The 22,987-nt window shown below is 37.7% G+C and overlaps 1 protein-coding gene across 1 annotated transcript in view; it reads left to right on the forward strand.

Moving 5' to 3' along the window:
- The window catches only part of PTAR1 (protein prenyltransferase alpha subunit repeat containing 1), an 81,173-nt gene that overhangs the window by 34,943 nt on the left and 23,243 nt on the right, over positions 1-22,987 (forward strand). Inside the window, exons 4-5 of the mRNA XM_058301689.1 lie at positions 13,301-13,405; positions 15,204-15,417. Coding sequence (XP_058157672.1) covers positions 13,301-13,405; positions 15,204-15,417 — 319 coding nt within the window. The remainder of the gene's footprint in view (positions 1-13,300; positions 13,406-15,203; positions 15,418-22,987) is intronic.

Consider the following 22,987-nt stretch of genomic DNA (forward strand, 5'->3'; position numbering starts at 1 on the left):
TCCACACGGGTCAAGGAGGCCCAGGGTTTGAACCGCGGACCTCCCATATGGTAGACGGACGCCCTAACCACTGGGCCAAAGTCTGTTTCCCTTTAGAATTCTTGATTTCACTTATTTCTGCTCTAAACTTTGCTGTTTCTTTCCTTCTGCTTGCTTTGGGATTGGTTTGCCGGTCTGTTTTAGTTCCTCCAGGTGTGCAGCTTGATCTTTGGTTTTAGCTCTTTTTATTTTAATTTAAGCATTGAGGGCTATAAATTTCCCTCTCAGCACTGCCTTGCCTGCATCCCATAGGTTTTGATATGTTCTTGTTTTCATTCAACTTAAGATATTTACTGATTTCCCTTGCAGTTTCTTCTTTGACCCACTGATTGAGTGTTTTATTTAACTTCTATATTTTTGTGGATTTTCCCATTCTTTGTTACTGATTTCTTCATTCCATTATGGTCAGAGAAGATGCTTTGTAAGATTTCAGTCTTTCTAAATTTATCGTGACTTGTTTTGTGACTGAACAGGTAGTCTATCCTGTTGAATGATCCATGTGCATTTGAGAAGAACATATATCCTGCTCTTTTGAGGTTCAGTGCTCTATATATGTCAGTTACTTGTAGTTCATTCATCATATTATTAAAGTTCTCTGTTTCCTTATTAATCTTCTGTCTAGATGTTCTATCTATTGATGAGAATGGTGTCTTGAAGTCTCCTACTATTATTGTTGAGTTGTCTATTTCTCCCTTTAGTTTTGCCAGTATTTGTCTCATGTATTTGGGGCACCTTGGTTTGGTGCATAAATATTTATGATTGTTACTTCTTGGTGGACCACCCCTCTTATTAAAATATAGTGTTCCTTTTGCCTCTTATAAGAGCTTTTGATTTAAAGTCTATTTTGTTTGATATTAGTATAGCTACCTTAGCCCTTTTTTGGTTACTCTATGCATGGAATATCTTTTTCTATCTTTTCACTTTAAACCTTTTTGTGTCTGGGTGAGTTTATTGTAAACAGCATATAGTTGGATCATGGTTTTTTTCATCCATTCTGCTAACCTGTGTCTTTTGATTGTAGAGTTTAATACATTAACATTTCATGTGTTACTGTAAAGAAAATACTTCAGCCATTTTGTCCTTTGTTTTTTTATGTGTTATATATATAAAAAAATATTTGTCTCTCTTTTCCTATATTGCAACCACCTTTTATGTATAGTTGATCTTTTGTGATGTATTTGACAGTTTGCTTTCTCATTCCCATTTCCGTATATTTTTAAAAATAATTTGTTTACCCTGGGGTTTATATTATACAACCTACATCTGTAATCTACCAATTTGAAAAGATTAGCTTCAGTAGCACACATGTTCTCTGCGCCATGTCCCTGTTTCCCCTCCTTTTTTTTCCCTCTTTTCCACTTTATATTTTTTATATCTGTTATCAGGAAATATGTCTTCTTCTTGCTCAATTGTATTCTAATTCTTATACAGATTAAAGAGTAAAGTTTGGTATATGAGGGTACAGAATTGATTGGTTGTGCATTACCCTTTTAGTTATCCTTGATGATCTTCATTTCTTCACACTATTCCAAGCCTCTTTCTCCTGTCTTTTCCTTTGAAATTGCAGGCTTCCCTTTAGCAGTTCTTTAGGGCAGGTGTTTTGGTGATGAATTCTCTGGTTCTATGTATATGTGATTGTTCTAAACTCTCCCTCATTGATGAAGGACAGTTTTGCCGGATAAAGAATTTTGGCTAGTAGTTTTTCTTTTCAGTGCCTTAAATATGTCATACCACTGCCTTCTCATCTTCATGGTTTCTGATGTGAAATCAGCACTTAGTCTTAGTGAGGATCCATTGTACCTGATGAATCGCTTTTCTCTGGCTGCTTTCAGAATTCTCTTTTTCGCATTTGACATTCTGAATAGTGTATGTCTCAGAGTAAGTCTGTTAGGATTTATTCAATTTGGAGTATATTGAACTTCTTGGACATGTATATTTATGTCTTTCATAAGAGTTGGGAAGTTTTTGCCATTATTTCCTCAGATATTCTTTCTGCCCTTTTTCCTTTCTCTTCTCTTTCTGGGACACCCATGATACGTATGTTTTTGCATTTTGTGCAGTCATTCAAATCCCTGGGACACTGCTGTATTTTTTTCTGTTTTCTCCATCTGTTCTCACTGTATGATTTTGATTGTCCTGTGTCCTAGTTCACTGATTCTTTCTTCTGCCTGTAAAAATCTACTGTTACATGCCTCTAGTGTATTTTTAATTTCTACCTTTGTGTCTTTCAACGCCATAATTTTTATTTCTTTTTAGCCTTTCAAATTTTTCTTTATATTCACACATTGGTTTCTTAATATCCTTTTTCTCTTTATGCATATTTTCCTTCATTTACTTGAATAGAATTACATTTGTTTGAACAACTTTGATTAGTTTTTCCAACTTACCATCTCCTCTGAAGTTATAATTTGTTACCTTGACTTAGTCATATCTTCCTGTTTCATAGCATTGCTTGTGATTTCTTGCTAATATTTAAGCATCTCATTCTCTTGATTGGTTAACTCTGAAGGTCCGTGACTCCCTCTTGTCTAGGGTTTTATTGTTGATTGACTTTGTGTTAAGACTCTTCGTTCATACTTGGTCTAATTTATTCAAGCTTTTAGATTAGCCTGTGTTTAACTGTGCAGATTTTCTCAGCTCTTATTCATCTTCTTGCCCTGGATATCTGGTGCAACTTTTTTTTTTTTTTTTTTAAAGATTTATTTATTTAATTTCCCCCCCCTCCCCTGGTTGTCTGTTCTTGGTGTCTATTTGCTGCGTCTTGTTTCTTTGTCCGCTTCTGTTGTCGTCAGCGGCACGGGAAGTGTGGGCGGCGCCATTCCTGGGCAGGCTGCTCTCTCTTTTCACGCTGGGTGGCTTTCCTCACGGGCGCACTCCTTGCGCGTGGGGCTCCCCCACGCGGGGGACACCCTTGCGTGGCACGGCACTCCTTGCGCGCATCAGCGCTGCGCATGGCCAGCTCCACGCGGGTCAAGAAGGCCCGGGGTTTGAACCGCGGACCTCCCATATGGTGGACGGACGCCCTAACCACTAGGCCAAAGTCCGTTTCCCGTATCTGGTGCAACTTTTAAGATTGTATTAGGTTGGTGCAAAAGAAATTGCAGTTTTGGACTGTGAATTTTAAATTATTATAACTAGGCTAAAACACATCTTTATTAATCAAAATAGGAACCATTACAATCAACACAGTTTTGCCAATGAGAAATAAGTCTCATAAGCATAAAAATCCGTGCTTCAGGATTGGACAAACTCTTGGAAAGCATTTTCTGCATCCTACTGGTTGTGGAACTAGTTTCTCTTCAAAAAGTTGTTGAGATGCTTGAAGAAGTAGTAAGCAGTTGGCGAGAAGTCAGGTGAATATGGGGGATGAGGCAAAATTTCGTAGGCCAATTCATTCAACTTTTGAAGCATTGGTTGTGCAACATGCTGTCAGGTGTTGTCATGGAGAAGAATTGGGCCATTTCTGTTGACCCGTGCCAGCTGAAAGTGTTGTAGTTTTCAGTGCATCTCCTCAATTTGCTGAGCATGCTTCTCGGATGTAATAGTTTTGCCAGGATTCAGAAAGCTGTAGTGAATCAGACTGGCAGCAGACCACCAAACAGTGACCATAACCTTTTTTGCGTGCAAGTTTCGCTTTGGGAAGTACTTTGGAACTTCTTCTCAGTTCTGCCACTGAGCTGGTCATCAACAGTTGTCATATACAATCTACTTTTCATCACACATTACAATCCAATTTGGGAAATGGTTCGTTGTTGTTGCATAGATTAAGAGAAGATGACACTTCGTAACGATGGTTTTTCAGTCATCTCATGAGGGACCCATATATTGAGCTTTTTCACTTTTCCAATTTGTTTCAAATGCCGAATGACCGTAGAGTGGTCGACATAGAGTTCTTTGGCAACTTCTCGTGTAGTTTAAGAGGATCAGCTTTGATGATCACTCTCAATTGGTCGTTGTCAGCTTCCAGTAGTCAGCCACTATGCTCTCATCGTCAAGGCTCTAATCTTTGCAGAATTTCTTGAACCACCACTTCACTATACGTTTGTTAGCAGTTGCTGGGCCAAATGTGTTATTAATGTTGCCAGGTTGTCTCCACTGCTTCATGACCCACTTTGAACTCAAGTAAGAAAATAGCTTGAATTTGCTTTTTGTCTAACATCATTTCCATAGTCTAAATAAATACAAAATAGCAAGTTATAAGTCACTTAGCAAAAAAGTAAAGTGAGAAATGCACATTAAAATGACGTATAACATAATCACATTTATTTAAGAATGTATGACAATATCAAATGGCAAATTTCAATGCAAAACCACAATTACTTTTGCAACAACCCAGTACTTTTTGTGCAATTGTTTCACCTCCAGGCGAAAGCTTTACTTTCTCTGTTCCTTCTCCAGGAATCTTGATCTGTTCTGTTTGTTTCTGTGCATACTTTTTTCCCCACCTCCTGCAATTTGTTTAAATTCTCTCCCTCACTCAGTGCCCCATTTCCCTTCCACTTTTCAGTTCTGGGACCGGTCCCATCTTTTAACTCCTGTTTCCCACCTTTTTTCCTCTCTCTTTGAGGCTTTCCTGCTTCAGCTTCTTCTCTATTAGGGTATTCCACCCCAGGGAGCCAAATGGAGTCAATTCGGAAAGTTGGGTCACTTCAGAAAAGTCTTTTTGCCTTTATGGGATCAATCTGAGTGAGAAGGAGGGGCATGGGAACTGTCCGGCATTCTGGGATGGACTTTTCCTACTTGAGATTTTTCTGCTTTTTCAATTTAGTGTTTTTGGAGTCATTCTCCAGTCTCCATCATTCTCCAGAGTTCATAGCAAGTGGAATGTGTCCTTTTGTTTGCTGAATCTCTGGGCGGGCTTTTTCTTTTTTTAAGATTTTAAAAAAATTTCTCTCCCCTTCCTCACCCCCCTATTGTCTGCTCTCTGCATCCATTTGCTGTGTGTTCTTCTGTGTCTGTTGAGCAGTCATTCATATCTGATGTTTGGAAAGGGACAATTTCCAATATGTGTCCGCTTGCTTATTTTGTCAGCGGCGCCGGGAATCTGTTGTCTCTTTTTTGCGTCATATTGCTGTATCAGCTCTCTGTGTGAGCGGCACCACTCCTAGGCAGGCTGTGCTTTTTTCACGTGGGGTGGCTCTCCTTATAGGACGCAGCCGTTGCACGTGGGGCTTTCCTACGTGGGGGACACCCCTGCGTGGCACAGCAGTCCTTGCGCACATCAGCACTGGGCATGGGCCAACTCACCACATGGGTCAGGAGGCCTTGGGTTTGAACCCTGGGCTTCCCATGTGATAGGCGGATGCTCTATCAGTTGAGCCAGATCTGCTTCCCTGGGGGGCTTTTTCAATGGATGTTTATGTTACCATGTTGATGACATCACCTCAATAATTTTCTATTCTGGAAAGGCGGGAACTGTATGGCAAAGACATGATGAGTTTGTGCTTTGGAGTCAGATTTGGGGTTTAATCCCAGCTGCACAACTTTCCAAATGGTTACTTACCTTCTCAAAGCCTCAGTTTCGCCCTCTGTAAACTTATTTCAGTGCTGAGACTTTTCCAAGCTTGAAAATATAGAGCAAGAGCTAGTTTACGGGTCTAGACCCTCAGCAGTATTATTGCCATACCTCCTAGTCTCGGGGAGGGTTCTGTTTTGTTGTTTTTTTTTTTTTTTTAATAGCAGCCCTTCTAGTGGACATGAAGTGGTATCTCTTGTGTTTTTTTGTTTTTTTAAGATTTATTTATTTCTCTCCCCTCCCCCCCCCACCTTGGTTGTCTGTTCTCTTTGTCTATTTGCTGCATCATCGTCTTTGTCCGCTTCTGTTGTTGTCAGCAGCACGGGAATCTGTGTTTCTTTTTGTTGTGTTATCTTGTTGTGTCAGCTCTCCGTGTGTGCAGCGCCATTCCTGAGCAGGCTGCACTTTCTTTCGTGCTGGGTGGCTCTCCTTATGCGGCGCACTCCCTGCACGTGGGGCTCCCCTACACGGCAGGGCACTCCTTGCACACATCAGCACTGTGCATGGGCCAGCTCCACATGGGTCAAGGAGGCCTGGGGTTTGAACCGCGGACCTCCAGTGTGGTAGAAGGACGCCCTAACCACTGGGCCAAGTCCGCCGCCCTCTTGTGGTTTTGATTGCATTGGCTAATGATGTTGAGCATCTTTTAAACATGCTTTTTGGCCACTTGTATGTCTTCTTTGGAGAAATGTCTATTTAAGTCTTTCATCATTTTTTTAATTGAGTTGTCTTTTTATTGTTGAGTTGTAAGGTTTCTCTATGTATCCTACATAAAAAAGCCTTCTCAGATGTTTGGCTTCCAAATGTTTTCTCCCATTGTGTTGGTTGTCATTTTACTTTCATGATAAACTTTTTGAGGCACAAAAGTTTTTTATTTTAATTTTGAAGAGTTACCATTTATCCAGAATGATTTTTTTTTTCTATATTTTACAAACTATTAAATGATAGTATAATCTCTAGTTCAATTTGTGGTTGTTGCCATATTGGGGAAAATAGGGTCAGGAATAATTTTTTGTCCTGATTTGTGAGTACAGTGAATGATACATATAGTTTAACAATCCAGCTGGTTGTTTAAAATTGCCACTGCTTTGCTTTTAAAATTGGTGAATTAATTGATGAAAGAAATTGACTTTCATAATAATGTCCCATTTTTTCATCAGTCTGTGAACATGGCATGAGCAAAACATCTTTGAGCAATTAGAATACCTGATACCAAGTTCCAATAATTTATGTCCTTTACTCATAGACTGTTGATATGAATTGGTAACCTTATTTTATGCAGATTTTTGGTTCTAATACTTTGAAGTAGGAGACCTTGAGCAAGTTACTTACCACTCCAAGCTTCAATTTACTCATCTGCAAAATTGAGTTAATATTAGGTTGAACCATATGGTGGTGTTTTTTATATCAAAAGCAGTTGAATCCCAAGTACCCAGATCTTGGTTTCTAATACCATTCTCAAATAAAAGGAACTGGGCTCCTTGGAGAAATGATTGACTTCTAGGACAGGGGAAGGAATATACAAGATGAGCCTCGGGCCTCTAGTTGAACAAGGAAGTAAGGGAGTACTCAAAAAACAAAATGATGGAAGTATGTCAGAGGGACATAGGAGCCAACTCAATGGCCAAAGCTAGAACATTTTGAGCAACAAAATAACATAGTTTTCGATTAAACAGAAAAATATAAAATGAGTAACTTTAAGTCCCATATATAAATAAATGATTGAATAAATAAATAGGGAAAATAGACAAATCTCCCATATAGAATGATTCAAAATAGTTTAGTTAGATAACTCCTGTAATGGAAGTTGAGCTTTTCCCTACTCCTTCACTGTGGTCTGTGCATAGTGGTTTCCTTCCAAAAAGTACAGTATGCAGGGGGCGGGGAGAGATGCTAACTTTACAGTGGAGTAACTTGGCAAACACTTCCTCAGCCAGGTGATCAAAGTCAACATCAGTAATGATAGTCATGTTGGTAGTATGTCCCACTAATATGATGTGACATGATGAGAATGGCACTTTACCTCTGTGGTCTTCTTCCCCAAAACCCATAACTCCAGCTTAATCATGAGGAAAACATCAGATCAATCCCAAAATACCTGACCAGTACTCCTCAAAATTGTCAAGGCCATCAGAAACATATTATGTCTGAGAAACCGCACAGGCAGTCGGAGCCTAAGAAGACATAATAACTAAATGAACTATGGAATCCTGGATAGGACCTGCAATAGAAAACGGATGTTCGGTGAAAACTAAGGAAATCTGAATAATGTATGGATTCCCAATAATAATACACCAGTTTTGTTTCCTCAAGTGTGGCAAATGTACCATAGTGATTTTAGATGTTAGCAATAGGGAGAGGGCAAACCAGGCTCCAGGTATACAGGAACTTTCTGTACTGTCCTTGCAACTTTTCTGTAGATCTGAAACTATTCCTAAGAAAAACTTTTATTTAAATGATTATTTAATACCAGCAATTTCATATAGTTCAACATAATACTTACCTTACATAGGAGTTGTTGTGAGAATTAAATTAGAAAAAATATATAACTCATTTAACACAGTGCCTGCTCAGGGGAAATATTATGGTAGTAGTTATTTTGAGGATAATTATTATCATCATTATGGTTATTTCAGACAGAGTAACTGAAGATTGAAATGAAAGAGGTAGCATTCATTTAGTCAGTATCTATTAATATTATGTTCCAGGTACTGTGTTAAGCCGTGAAGATTTAGTCATGGACAAGATGGACATGCTCCCTGGTCTCCTAAAGCTTAGTGACAGCAGAGAGAAAATTGCTACTTGTTTGAAATGGAGAGAAAAACTTAAAAACAAACGAAAACTTTTGCAGAAATATGAAAGCACAGCAACTTGCATAAAGAAAGAAAACACACTACTCACCATAGCAACCTTTGAAGACTCTCATGCTTATATTTTAGCACAGTATTAATTGATTTTCATAATGATGAGCCAGAGTCTTCAAGGAATAATGAGGGAAACGGACTTTGGCCCAGTGGTTAGGGCGTCCGTCTACCATATGGGAGGTCCGCGGTTCAAACCCCGGGCCTCCTTGACCGGTGTGGAGCTGGCCCATGCGCAGTGCTGATGCGCGCAAGGAGTGCCGTGCCACGCAAGGGTGTCCCCCGCGTGGGGGAGCCCCACGCGCAAGGAGTGCGCCCGTGAGGAAAGCCGCCCAGCGTGAAAAGAAAGAGCAGCCTGCCCAGGAATGGCGCCGTCCACACTTCCCGTGCCGCTGATGACAACAGAAGCGCACAAAGAAACAAGACGCAGCAAATAGACACCAAGAACAGACAACCAGGGGAGGGGGGGAATTAAATAAATAAATAAATCTTTAAAAAAAAAAAAAAAAAAAAAAAAAAAGGAATAATGATGAAATTTTTCATATACCGTGGTTAATTGATAAATGAAATATGTAGCAAAGATTTTAAAGTAGTAACTTTATTGTCGGAAAAATCTGCTGGTATGGAAAACTTCATTCCTTTTATAATTCTACTTTTTACTGAATTTTAAAAATTCTTTATTCTATTCCCCTCTCCCATTTAAAAAAAAAATCAACACTCACTACTACGTAATTTCATCCACAAGGTTGCACATGTAGCATGGCACAGATTCTTACCAGCCCTATTTTGTAATCCCAAAATAAGAGAGATGCTTTTTCCTTTCCTAATAGTTTTTCCTACATTTATTTGATGACTCTCACTTATTCATCCTTCCTCTATTAACAGTGTACCCTTTAATTAAGGCTTTTAACGTGAATATAGAGACATTGCTTATTTAACATGCTTGTAAGCAAGGCCACCTCAAATAAAAGGCAGTATACTCCATTTTCCCAAAAAGAAAAAAATTTTTGAGGTTAATTTCACTATGTAAACTTTAAGGGCTATAGATGAAATATGTAAACATCTTTTTTTCATCTTTAATTTTTCAGTTTAGTTACACATCTTTAACATGTTACGTGAAATATTTTTATGGGTAAATTCATTTCCAAACTCATTAAACTATTTTATTCAAACTCTTTAAATGGCTTACTGACTTTGTCATCACAAGGACCATTTTTTTGAGTCATCTAACAGTTTTCTAGAGAACATCATATTTACTTAAATCTAAGTTGTTAGAGATATGATATGTTATGTGTGACTAGAAATTTTATCTTGAGCCAAAGATTCCTATTTGAATACATTAGATAAAGTGATCTTTTAAAGACTTGTTTACAACAATATGTAACACCTACAAGAGTTCAGTCCTGCCTCTGGGATGGTTATTAAATTGATACTAAAATTTTGCTTCTTTTTTTTAAGATTCGGTCAGATGATCTTTATAGGCCTCCGTATATACTTAATAGATTGAGGTTGTTTCATCTTATGATGTCTTCCCCAATATTACTTTGTTATTCAAAATAAATTGAGAGCATCCCATAATTTAAGAAACTTTACAAAGATTTAGTTACTAGGTGACTTCCTCTCTTCTGAAGAAAAGTTTCATTATCTTCTGTATATGGACATATATGATAATATAGGTAGGCAATTGTAAATAAGGAAATGTGTTAAGCTTAATTAATGGATATTTAAACTTAGTATGATAGATTCTCTACAGCAGTATTTTTTTTTTAAGGTTTATTTTTATTTATTTCTCTCCCATTCCCCCCCCCAGTTGTCTGTTCTCTGTGTCCATTTGCTGCATGTTCTTGTGTTTGTCCCATTCTGTTGTTGTCAGCAGCACAGGAATCTGTGTTTCTTTTTGTTGCGTCATTTTGTGTCAGCTCTCCGTGTGTGCGACACCATTGCTGGGCAGGCTGCACTTTCTTTCATGCTGGGCGGCTATCCTTACGGGGTGCACTCCTTGCGCATGGGGCTCCCCTACACGGGGGATACCCCTGTGTGGCACAGCACTCCTTGCACGCATCAGCACTGCACGTGGTCCAGCTCCACATGGGTCAAGGAGGCCTGGGGTTTGAACCGCGGACCTCCCATGTGGTAGGTGGATACTCTATCCACTGGGCCAAGTCTGCTTCCCTACAGCAGTATTATTTTAAACTTTAGAGTACATCACCTGTTAAAACCCAGACTGCTGGACCCCTCCTCCAAAGTTCCAGGGTCATTCCTTCTGGGATGAGGCCAGAGAATCTGCATTTCTAACAGGTTCCGGGTGCTGCTGGCGTTCTGGTTTAGGCCCTCTCTGTGAGAACCACTTGCGCTACAAAGTATTTAGAATAATGAAGCAACCTTTTGCTTCCTTTTACTTTACAAGTATCCTGACTTTTTGTATGAACAAAACGTTACTTATTAAGAAGAAAAAGGACCTAAAACTGAAAAAGCAATTTATTGCAGCATTAAATATTCTTGTTAACGACAGATAGGTTTCCTATACTTGAAAGAGAAATAATAAATCCGTTTGTTAATGCCTCCATAAATCTTCTGGATTTTGCTTAAAATTATTTTCAAGAGTAAAGTTACTGACCTAAAAATAATTATAAAGTGGAAGTGTTTCCCTTTTTAGTATCTTCATTAAAAAGTAAATTGTTTTCTATATCAAATTAAAATGTAGAAATAGTATATTACAGTTGGAAAGAGAAAGTGTTGTGGTATTTAGAAACTAAATCCATTTCAGTAGGTGAGTACCAGAGCTGGACCCTGGTTTTGTTGGGATAACACTTCTCTAAAATAAATGAAAAATCAACCTTAACACAGGAGGAATATTTTAAGATTAATTGAATACTAATAAATGTAAAAAATAGATACATTGAAAATAAATTGGGAATATAATCAGTAATGTCAGAGCTTATTGTCAAAAAATTATCTGAGAAATTAAATTTAAACCTAAATTGTATTTACCTAAGAAACAGGTGGGGAGCTCTTGTATGACATTCTTACTAATTGCCTTGAAGCTTGGGTTGGGTTTAAACAGTTTTTAAAAGCACAACAAACTACCTCATAATGCCTTTAAATATTATTTCTGCTGCTTGTATTTTGAAAGGAATGGTCTTGGGGGAGAAAAAACCCGAAAGGACATTATTGGGACATAAGGAAAAATTGGAATATAGACTATACACTTTATATCAATTTTAAATTTCTTGAACTTGATAACTGTACTTAAGGTGATTACATAAGTGAAAGTCCTTGTTCTTAGGAAATGTATCTGGAAGTATTAAGTCTTCTGAGAGCATAATGTATACTCAAATGTTTAGAAAATAGATGGATTAATGAATGGATGAATGGATGGATGGATGGATGGGTGGGTAGGTAGATAGACAGACAGACAGATAGATAGATTAGTTAGAAAGAGAAAATGGGCCAAAATTTTAAAAGTTAGTGGATCTGATATTCAGACATGTTGGATTTGGGAGGGATATATATTGAAGTTCCCTGAATGAGTTTTTGTTATTTTTGCAAATGTCCTGTATGTTTGAAATTATTTCAAAATAAAAAACTTAAGATTGAAAAAGCAGGGGCGCTAAGGGGGTAGCCTAGTATATCAAGGGTCATGTGAGTATTTCATCCAAATACCTCTTTTAGAAATTTATCCTAAGTAATAATACAAAAGAAAGAAGTCATTAGCACACAGCTGGGTCCATCCCACCACCTTTCAGAATTCTAGTAGAATAACCAAAACTTGCATGCAACCTTTAAATGTTTACAGGAGAAAAAGTCATTAAGTTATAGCATAGCCCCTGCAAAGAAAACTTTTTGGTCATTTAAAGTGTTTATTACAAACATTATATAGAAACATAGGGAAATTCTTAAGAAATAATAAGAGCAGGATATAAAAGTATATGTTAAAATATGCATATAGGGAAAAGGTAGAAGAAAAAATTTAAAAATAAAAATAATTTTGTTAGGTTAGTGAGCCAGTGAATGATTTTTTTCCCCCTACATCTCAATTATACTATATATTTTTGTATTAGACAACCATATCATGTACAATTTTGGAAGGTAGAGAAATTTTTGACTGGTATAGCTTCTGCCCTATAGATAGTGATGTCAGTTCATATAAATTTTTAGAAATGAGACAGGCCAGAAAACCCCTTTACCCTCTAAACTAGTTAATTGAAGTGCTACCATTGATTTAAGAGCTTCTGTTTCTGCTTATTAACCTATTATTTTGAGATTATGAGAATACACTCTTTTTTTAAAAAGATTTATTTATTTCTCTCCCTTTCCCCTGTTGTCTGCGCTCTGTGTCCATTTGCTGTGTGTTCTTCTGTGTCTACTTGTATTATCAGGCAGCACTGCGAAACTGCATCTCCTTTTTGTTGCATCACCTTGCTGCGTCAGCTCTCCATGTGTGTGGTGCTACTCCTGGGCAGGCTGCGCTTTTTTTTAAAAGGTGGCTCTCCTTGTGGGGCGCACTCCTTGTGCGTAGGGCTTCCCTACACGGGGGCACCCCTGTGTGGCATGGCACTCCTTGTATGCAATAGCACTACACATAGGCCAACTCACCACGTGGGTCAGGAGGCCCTGGGTATCGAACCTTGGACCCTCCATATGGTAGGCAGATATTCTATTGGTTGAGCCGCCTCTGCTTCCTGAGAATACACTCTTGATTACTGTGTTTGGTATTTAATGAGAGTGTTACTTACCCTAGTGGTTTAGTGTTTGGTGTGTTTTTTTACTTTCTACTTTTTTAAAATTCTTGCAGATTCATTTCACAATGATCTTATATTAATAGCCACTCAGAATGATTGGATAGAAGAATAAAGTAATGGTTGTTTTTATTTTTCCTTTACAGGAAAGAACTAATACTCTCTGGCACTTTAAATCCAATTAAGGACTTACATTTGGGAAAATTGGCCTTAACTAAGTTTCCAAAGAGTCCAGAAACATGGATTCACAGGTGTGTCTAACTTAAATCATAGTATTTTTATTTTGGATTGAGAATGACTGGAGAGAAGAACACACAAGTTCTGAGGCATGAGGCAGTTTACATAGTGATTCAGAGCCATGTGTTTTGAAGTCAGGTTACCTGTGTTTAAATCTTGGTGTCATCACTTGCTACCTGTGTGATGTTGGGAGATTATTTAACCTCTCCAAGCCTTAATTTCCTTATTTGTAAAATGGGAATAATAATACTTATCTCATAGAGCTAATTGCTGAGTTTATATGAGATAATGCATGTAAACACTACCACAGTGCCTGGGACATATTAAATACTCAATAAATGTTAGCTATTAATGATTAACTATCTCAAGCAGTCATTGATATTGAATTTAGAGATTCAACTATAATGAGCAACTTGAGCTTTTATAACATTCAAGTGTATTCCTGACAAAGATGGTGGTGATGATGGTAGTTACTAAAATTAACTTACAGAGAAAGAAGAGGGTAGCTGGGGTGAATGGTATATGGGCTGAACTAAAGTTATTAAAACCGTAAATGCAAAGAGCATTTTTAGGTTAAAACCCTGACGCAGAGGAATGCATATACACAGTCTTTCAAAATTTGGGTTTTCTGGAAGCATCTTCCTCCTGGACACCTTTGACTCTTATTTGACTAAAATGGGATGGCATGGGTTTGCTGGTGAGAGTCAATGGGGAAATTCTCTGAAGGAGTCTATTCTCAGTTTATTAAGCCACTCTAAATTTTCTGAAATCCTGGGCATTTTAAGGATCGTACACCAATGCAAGGTGTCTTACCTGTAATCTTGCCTTTGCTAGCACTGCAAATCAACTCCTTCTACACTGCATTTTCTTCCTTACTAGAACTTAGAATAGTGGGCCTCAGAGAGGATGAGTGTGTTTTGGGGATTTAGGAAAAGCTGGCAGCAGGGAAAAAGAACTATTAAATATTCATCCAACTGTTTCTTGGCTTGTCTAATTTTTTATAAAGCAAGCTTTCATTGCTAAGTAAAAAATTCCATTATTTAAAATGAGTTTTCTTATTCAATTTCCTTTGTCTTTAGGTTGGAAAGAATGCTTTCCTATGAGAAAATATTTGTAAAAACTGAAACACTTAAGTAATTAGAAACACCTTTTTAGAGCTTTGATTTAAATGTATGCTTATTCAATCTTAAATAGACATGGGGAAAATCTGTGGGTAAAGACCATTTTAAAACCTTGATGATTTAAGTAATTATATTGTACTTATTTCCTTCCAGATTTTATTCAATTGTGTAGAAACTTTACTTTATGCAAGCTATTATAATTCAGCTTCTTGTTTGCAAACAAATAAATACACTTCTGATTGAGGGATGTAGGGATAGGGTAAAGCATGTACATTAAAAATGTGAACCATGACTTCTCTTCTAGTATTTACCAGCCATTAATACCCCACCCACCTTTAGTACACACACACAAACACAAACAGACCTGTTGCCTGTGTTTTGTGGCCACATTTGGAGTGCTATTTTGGATGGAACTGATGGCATTCTCTTTGACAGGTTTTAAAGTTTTAGGAAGGTTTTCTTTCCTGTTTGTTCTTTTCCCCCCATTCTTATTGAGCATCCATGCTGGCAAATTTAATTATGTTTGTAAAAACAAAAACAAAACAACAATGCCCCCCCCCCCAAAAAAAAAGTCCTGGGTTTATAGATAAACATTGTGAATGCAAATAAAATTAAGAACAAAGAAAATGGTTGTTTTCCTCTCTGGTACATGTTCTTTTCTCATTCTATTTCCCACATGCTACCTAACCAGGCGATGGGTGCTACAACAGCTAATTCAGGAGACCTCCTTGCATTCCTTTGTGACCAAAGGAAACTGGGGAGCAATTCCTGCAGAAAGGACGCAGCGACTCATACAGGAAGAAATGGAGGTCTGTGGTGAAGCTGCGGGGAGATACCCAAGCAACTATAATGCCTGGTCCCATCGCATCTGGGTTTTACAACATCTGGCCAAGCTAGATGTCAAGGTAGGATTGTTATTCTGTCTGCCTGGGCAGATTGCCTCTCTTCCTTTAAATATTCTGGTAGTAGGGCATCCTTAGAAGAGCTTTAAAGGAAGAAAGTGGAGGAACTCATGGGCCAGCACCCCAGAGAGGACTATGACCTATGGAGTAACTCTGACAGTTTAAAAAAAATTTTGCATTCCTTGCCAGTGCAGTTCTTGACACTCTTAAAGCTAGTGTAAAACGAAGATTTAACCAGGGAAGAACAAAGATTTAACCAGGGAAGGAAGACTGAGCATAACTCACTTTGCCCTGGATTAGGAGTAATATTATAGAATCAAAATTGTTACTTCTTGGTAGTCTTTGGTTGTATAAGTCTTTGTTTATATGTCTTAATGTTCTGAATCAACTGGCTCTCTTTTCAGTCCTTTCCTGCTGACCATAAGCTATCACCCAGCTATTCCCAAACTTGGCTGAGTCTGGAAATTCCCAAGTCCCACCCCAAACCTACTAAATCAGAATGAGAGTGTGATTTAGAGATCAGTATTTTTCACAGGTTCATGGGGTTATTTGGATGCAGAGTCAAGTAGGAAACTGTCACAGACTAATCCATTCAGTTTAGAAATGAGGAAATAGAGGTTTCCAGAGAAGTTTAATTGCTTAGACTTAGCCAGAGCTGACCATTTATTATTCATCAGAATGAGAACCAGGTATAATTGTGTTCCTTCTTAAATATTATAGCTTCTCTATTTTTTTCTTCTCTGCTAATTGTACCAGTGTCATAAGAATCTAAGATACTCTTTTTTTTTTTGTCTATTTTTTTAATGTTATATTAAAAAAATATGAGGTCCCCATATACCCCTCACGCCCCTCAGTCTGCTCCTCCCCCTATAACAACAACCTCCTCCATCATCATGAGACATTCATTGCACTTGGTGAATACATCTCTGAGCACCACTGCACCTCATGGTCAGGCTTAGGATAATTAAAAGAGGTCAAGTTGGAGATCAAAATGTCCCAAGTGGTGCTTTCAGACTAATGGACATTGTTCTCTAATTTTTCTTTTAAGTTTTCTTACTACCCTCTTTGTCCTACATCTCCCTTCCTAAGTTGCTATGACGCCTCTCCCCTCTTTTTTTCCTAGCCAGAGTCCTGCAGAACAAATAGTCTTTTATTTTGGGGAGGATTTTAAGCCAACACTTCTAGAAGAGGAGTCTTTTCCCTCCAGTTTGTGTGACCTTGAATTTCAGAAGGGGAGGCTGCCTAATGGAGAAAAAAGAGCGAAGGGTTAGAATCACATCAACCTGAGTTCATATGCTGGCTCTATTAGCTATGAAGTACTGAAATCCTCTCATTTCCAGGCACTGTCCTATATACCACTTTGGCAGTAAAGACAAAGAGCTTACTCTCAACAAATTGAAAATCTAGTTGAGGAAGCAGACATCAGCAATTACAAAGCAGTATGATATTTGCAGAAATCAAAGGAAGCACGGGGTATAGTAGAAGCACAGAGAAATCGTTCTATATCCAGGCAGTTAACTGGAAAGAGCTGCCATTGGGAGGCAACAATGCATAGTCTTGAGTCTGGAGGAATGAGGACAATGGTGGATTGTGGGGGATATGGAGTACTTTAGAGTCAATCATTCCCGCTCCACAACTTGGTAGTGAAGGTGAGGGGGATGAGGAAGGACATTTGGAGGATTGAGGATAAAGAGAAAAGTAGAGGCCAGGTGAGCTGAGAAGTCTTTGGAAGCTTTCCTGTCATCATCATGTGGACCATTTCAAGTGGCATCCCATAAAATCAAATGAGGGGCCAAAGCAAAGTTCTTGGTGACTTGATAACATCTGATGTTAAAAAAAAGACAGCTCATTACTGGTGTTAGCTACTTCCTGGTTCCATTCCTGCATGTCAACTTCTTGCACCACTTTTGGGGAAACTTGGCATTCTTCCTATTACCACCACTACTTACACTGGTGTAAGCATGGACTCTCCCTCTTGCTTTCAGTGAAGAGTGCTGTGTTTGCAAAATTCCTCGTTTGTTATAAGCCATTGGTCCAGCTAGGGTAGCATGTACTATTATGCTTTGTTAGAGGAAGTACTCACAAAAAGTACCAGTAGTCTAGAGAAGATTAAAAAACAATATTAAGAAAGCTGGCATTTTTTAACTTAGAAAATTGAAAACGGTTTTTTAAAGTGCCGCTATCCCACATTGGTAAGGGTATGAATGTGAGCATATAGTTGTATAATCTAAGGAAAGGGTAGTGTGGCAGCATTTGCCAAACTTAAAAAACAAAACTATTATCTTTAATCTAGCAGTTCTGCTTCTGAGAATTCATTCTAAAGAAATAATTGGACATACAGTATGGTTTATTGATAATAGCCTCCACTTGGTGGTCATGTGGACCTAGTTTAAATCCTGCCTCTACCACCCATTTCCTCTGGTCAATTTTCTCATCTATAAAATGGGGATGATGATAATTCCTACATGATAGAGTAATGCAAATTAAATGGGAGAATCCACACAAATTATCATAGTGCTTGAACTAAGTACTCAGTGAACATTAGCTACTATGTTCAATATGAAACCTTGATGTATAAAAATATTTATAGTGTGAAAAATTAGAAACAATCTAACCCTCTAATAGTAAAGGATACATTTCATTACAATTCATCATAAATTGGAATATTTTGTTGCTAATATAAATTATGTTTTGGAAGATTACTTAGTGTTCACAGTGTTAAGAATATAAAACTAAATAAATATGGGGTGGGCCTAATACCATTCTTTATGTTATTACTAGCACAAGTGTGATAGCAGACATTTTAAAGTATTTAAAACAGGGAAACGGACTTTGGCCCAGTGGTTAGGGCATCCGTCTACCATATGGGAGGTCCGCGGTTCAAACCCCGGGCCTCCTTGACCCGTGTGGAGCTGGCCATGCGCAGTGCTGATGCGCGCAAGGAGGGCCGTGCCACGCAAGGGTGTCCCCCGCGTGGGGAGCCCCACGCTCAAGGAGTGCGCCCTTGAGGAGAGCCGCCCAGCGTGAAAAGAAAGTGCAGCCTGCCCAGGAATAGTGCCGCCCACACTTCCCGTGCCGCTGACGACAACAGAAGCGGACAAAGAAACAAGACGCAACAAATAGACACCAAGAACAGACAACCAGGGGAGGGGGGCAAATTAAATAAATAAATCTTAAAAAAAAAAAAAAAAGTATTTGAAACAGTATCTGACTTACAGTGCTTGACAGATGGCAGACACACACATTATGGATGCTTTATGCTATTATTATGCTATTATAGATATTTTTCCCTGTGTTTTCTATAATATATTAGTTTTCTAGTCAGAAAACAAAAAAGTTTAAAAAATAATGTTTAACAGTGCTGTGGGGTAGAATTATGATTTCCATTTGATGTTCTACTTTATATTCTCTATGATTGCATGTTTAAATGAACCTTTATTTATGTAATTTTTAAAATATTTCCATATTTGAGGGTAAGATAAAAGAGAACTCCAGTCAAGTGGAATTTATTTCTACTAGCCAATTAAAAGCTAATATGGTGTGTCACCTGAAAAAGTATGTAGGGTCATTTTTCCAAAAAAGATATACAAATGGACATTAAGCCCACGAAAAGATGCTTAACATCATTAGCCATTAGGGAAATGGACATCAAAACCACAATTAAATACACCAAATAGGATGGCTAAAATAAAAAGACAATAACAAGAGTTGACAAAGATGTAGATAAATTGGAACCCTTGTATATTGCTTGTAGGAATGTAAAATGCTGTAGCCACTGTGGAAAACAGTTTGGCAGTTCTTCAAAAGTTAAAAACAGAGTTATCCTAAGACTCACCAGTTCTACTCCTAGGTATATACTCAAGAGAATTGAAAATGTATGTTCATATCAAAACTTATATAAGACTGTTCACAGAAGCATTATTCATGATAGCCAAAAAATGGAAGGAAAAGTAAAGTTCATCAACTGATAAATGGGTAAATAAAATGTGGTATAGGGATACAACAGAAAGTATTCAGTCGTAAAAAGGATTCAAGTACTGATATATGCTACAACATAGATGAACCTTTATGCTGAACTTTGATGCTAAAATATTGTACTAAGCAGAAGAAGGCAGACACAAAAGACCATATATTGTATGATTCCATTCATATGAAATTTCCAGGGTAGGCAAATCTACAGAGATGGAACACAGATTAATAGTTGCCAGGGACTGTGGAAGAGAGGAATGGGGAGTAACTACTAGTAGGATTGGGGTTTCTTTTTGGGCTAATGAATATATTCTCTGAATATACTAAAATACCACTGAATTGTATACTTTGTATAGGTGACATGAATGGTATATGACTTATACTTCGATAAAACTCCTATTTTAAAAAAGCACTAGGGTAACATGGGAAAAGGGAAACATTTCAAATGATCTCTAACTACTCTTTTAGAAACTTCTTACTCTGCTGGTTTTTCTTTAGTTTGCCAGTGTGATATGTGCCTGTTAGAGAATTAATTGGAGTACAGTTGTTCAGAACAGGGACTATTCTAAAAATCATATTTCTAAGTTTTGGGGGCTTTTTTCTTGTTATATATAGGCTTCTCACTTAGGTGTGGGCATTTATCTTTTATTGGTTCTAAGATTCTTGCATATATTTTACTTGGCTTGAGAGAGAACTGTATCTGTCGTGACTGACAGAAAAATGTGTATAATTCTTAATTCAACGTGGCTTGAAAGAATTACCTTGTAGTGATCCATACCCTTTTCTCCCTACTACATATACACTGATACCACCCTTCCCTACTTTATTTTCTTACTTAGCAGCAATTATTATCTAATACAATATCTATCTTAAGTATTTATGTTTTGTTTGTCTTCCTCACAGGGTTATAACCTTCATGAGACAGGGATTTTTATCTGTTTTGCTTTCTGCTGCATATATCCTGCATTTTTAGAATAATGCTTGATAAATAACAAGTCACACAGGGAAGCGGATGTGGCTCAACAGAGCATCCACCTACCGTATAGGAGGTCTAAGGGTTCAATACTCAGGGCCTCCTGGGTCATGTGGTGAGCTGGCCCATGCGCAGTGCTGCTGTGCACAAGGAGTGCCGGCCCACACACGGATGCCCCCTGCACAAGGAGTGGCCCCTATGCAAGGAGAGCCACCCCGTGCAAAACTGCAGCCCTCCCAGGAGTGGTGCCACATACATGGAGAGCTGACGCAGCAAGATGATGCGACAAAAAGAGACACCGATCCCCAGTGCCGCCTAATGAGAATACAAGTGGACACAGAGAACAGACAACGGTGGGGGGGGGAATAAATAAATAAATCTTTAAAAAAAAAACAAAAACAAGTCACACAGAAAGTGTCAGTTCTAGGCATTTCAGTGGCATCTTATTTCTTCAAGGTATTTTCCAGGTGTGGTCATTCATTACAGAAGCACTTTGTCACAAAATAATCCTTAAATATTTAAGTGATTTTGAAGGGGGAATGTTCTTGAATTAATACATCTCTGCACAGAGATTTGGTTTGGTTGGGCAGACTTTGGCTATTTATTAAGAGGTATCTCCTAAAGGCAAATTGATCAATTATCTGTTTATATTTCTCAATCTCTTCAGCAACCATTTATAAAACATTTCCTGTGTGTCGAGCATGGCGCTAGCAGTGAGGATACAAAAAGAAAAGTGACATGATTTCTGCCATTGAGGAGCCCACTCTCTAAGCAGGAGACAAATTCAGCATAGAAATGCTATAATTTTGAAGGTACTCTTTCAGTAATTGTAGGTCATTGCGGCATATATGTATATATATTTATCTCTTTTCAGGCACACAGACAAAACTTAACAAAGTGTTAGCTTAGTCTTGCCTCAATTTCAATAACTTAACAGTTAGGTTTGTCTCTAAAATTAGAGTTCTTGCCAAATGAAAACCTAATTCCAGTTTTAAGTTTCTTAGCTCATTTTTTTCTTTCCTTTTTAAAAAAATGTATTGAAGTATATATCACTCATACGTAAACATACATAAACAATAAGTGTATAGTAAAAGTTGTAAACTTACAAAGCAAACATACATAACATCATACAGGACTTTCCTACTTCACTCTACCACCATTACCTTGAATTGTTGTGAAATATTTTTAACTAATGATTAAAGAGCACCTCAAAATAGAATGACTAACCCAAGTATTTTTCCCCAAACTTACCCTATTATTATTTTTATATCATTTATACATGAACATACATAAACAATAATTATATAGTAAAAGTTGTGAATTTACAAAGCAAACATGCATAACAGCATAATAGGGTCCCATACATCAACCCACCACCAATGCCTTGCATTGTTGTGAGACATTTGTTACAAATTATGAAAGAATATTGTCAAAATCTTAATACTAACTACAATCCTTATCTTACGTTTGGTGTATTTTTTCCCTAGACTACCGTATTATTTTTTAAATATATTTTTATGGCAGAAGTTGTAAACTTACAAAACAATCATACACATGTACAGAATTCCCAAACAACACCCCTCTGTCAACACACCACACTGTGGTGGAACATTTGTTACAGATTATGAAATAATATCATCAGAGTATTACCAAGGTCCATAGCATATATTTGGCATACTTTTTCCATACTTTCCCGTTATCAACACAGTACATTCTTGGCATAAATGCATGAATATTATATTATTGCTGCTAACCACAGTCCATAAGCCACTCTAGTAGTATTTTTCCCATGCTTCTCCACATTCCCACCACTCTGCAGTAGTGATGTACATCTCTTCTAACTCACAAAGGACACTCTTGCATCTGTACTATCAACCACAATTCTCATCAACCTCTGGGTTTACTGTGCTATTCAGTACCTAGATTATTCACTAACTTTCTGTTAGTTGGCATTTACGTCCCTAGAGTACCATTTCAGCCACATTCCCACTTATAAACCAGCCATTACACACTATAATATATTACCATCAACTCTGTACATTTCAACACTTGTACAATAAAGCTAATTAAAACTTCTACATACTTTAAACTTCAGTAGTCCATCTCAGTCCTCTTCTTATCTCCTTTAAGAATCCCCCACCTACCTCTGGGTCTTGAAGGTATTTTCTTACATTTTCTTCTAGAGGCTTTATGGTTCCTGCTTTTTTTATATTTAGGTTTTTGATCCATTTTGATTTTATTTTTGTATAAGGTAAAAGGGAGGGGTCTTTCCTTCTTTTGGTTATGGATATCCAGTTCTCTCAGCACCATTTGTTGAATGGATTGTTCTCCCTGAGTTGGGTGGGTTTCACAGGCTAGTCAAAATTTACTTGACCCTAGATGTGAGGGTCTGTTTCTGAACAATTAGTTAGATTCCATTGGTCTGTGTATTTGTCTTTATGCCAATATTATGCTGTTATTATCTCTGTAGCTAGGTGATATGTTTTAAAGTCTTGAAATGAGAGTCATATACCTTCATGATTCCCTTTTTTTTTTTTTTAAAGATTTATTTATTTAATCCAACCCCCCCCCCCCCCCTTTGTCTGTTCTCTGTGTCTGTTGCGTCTTGTTTCTTTGTCCGCTTCTGTTGTC

Source organism: Dasypus novemcinctus, chromosome 8, assembly GCF_030445035.2.
Source record: "Dasypus novemcinctus isolate mDasNov1 chromosome 8, mDasNov1.1.hap2, whole genome shotgun sequence".
Taxonomy (NCBI): Eukaryota; Metazoa; Chordata; class Mammalia; order Cingulata; family Dasypodidae; genus Dasypus; species Dasypus novemcinctus.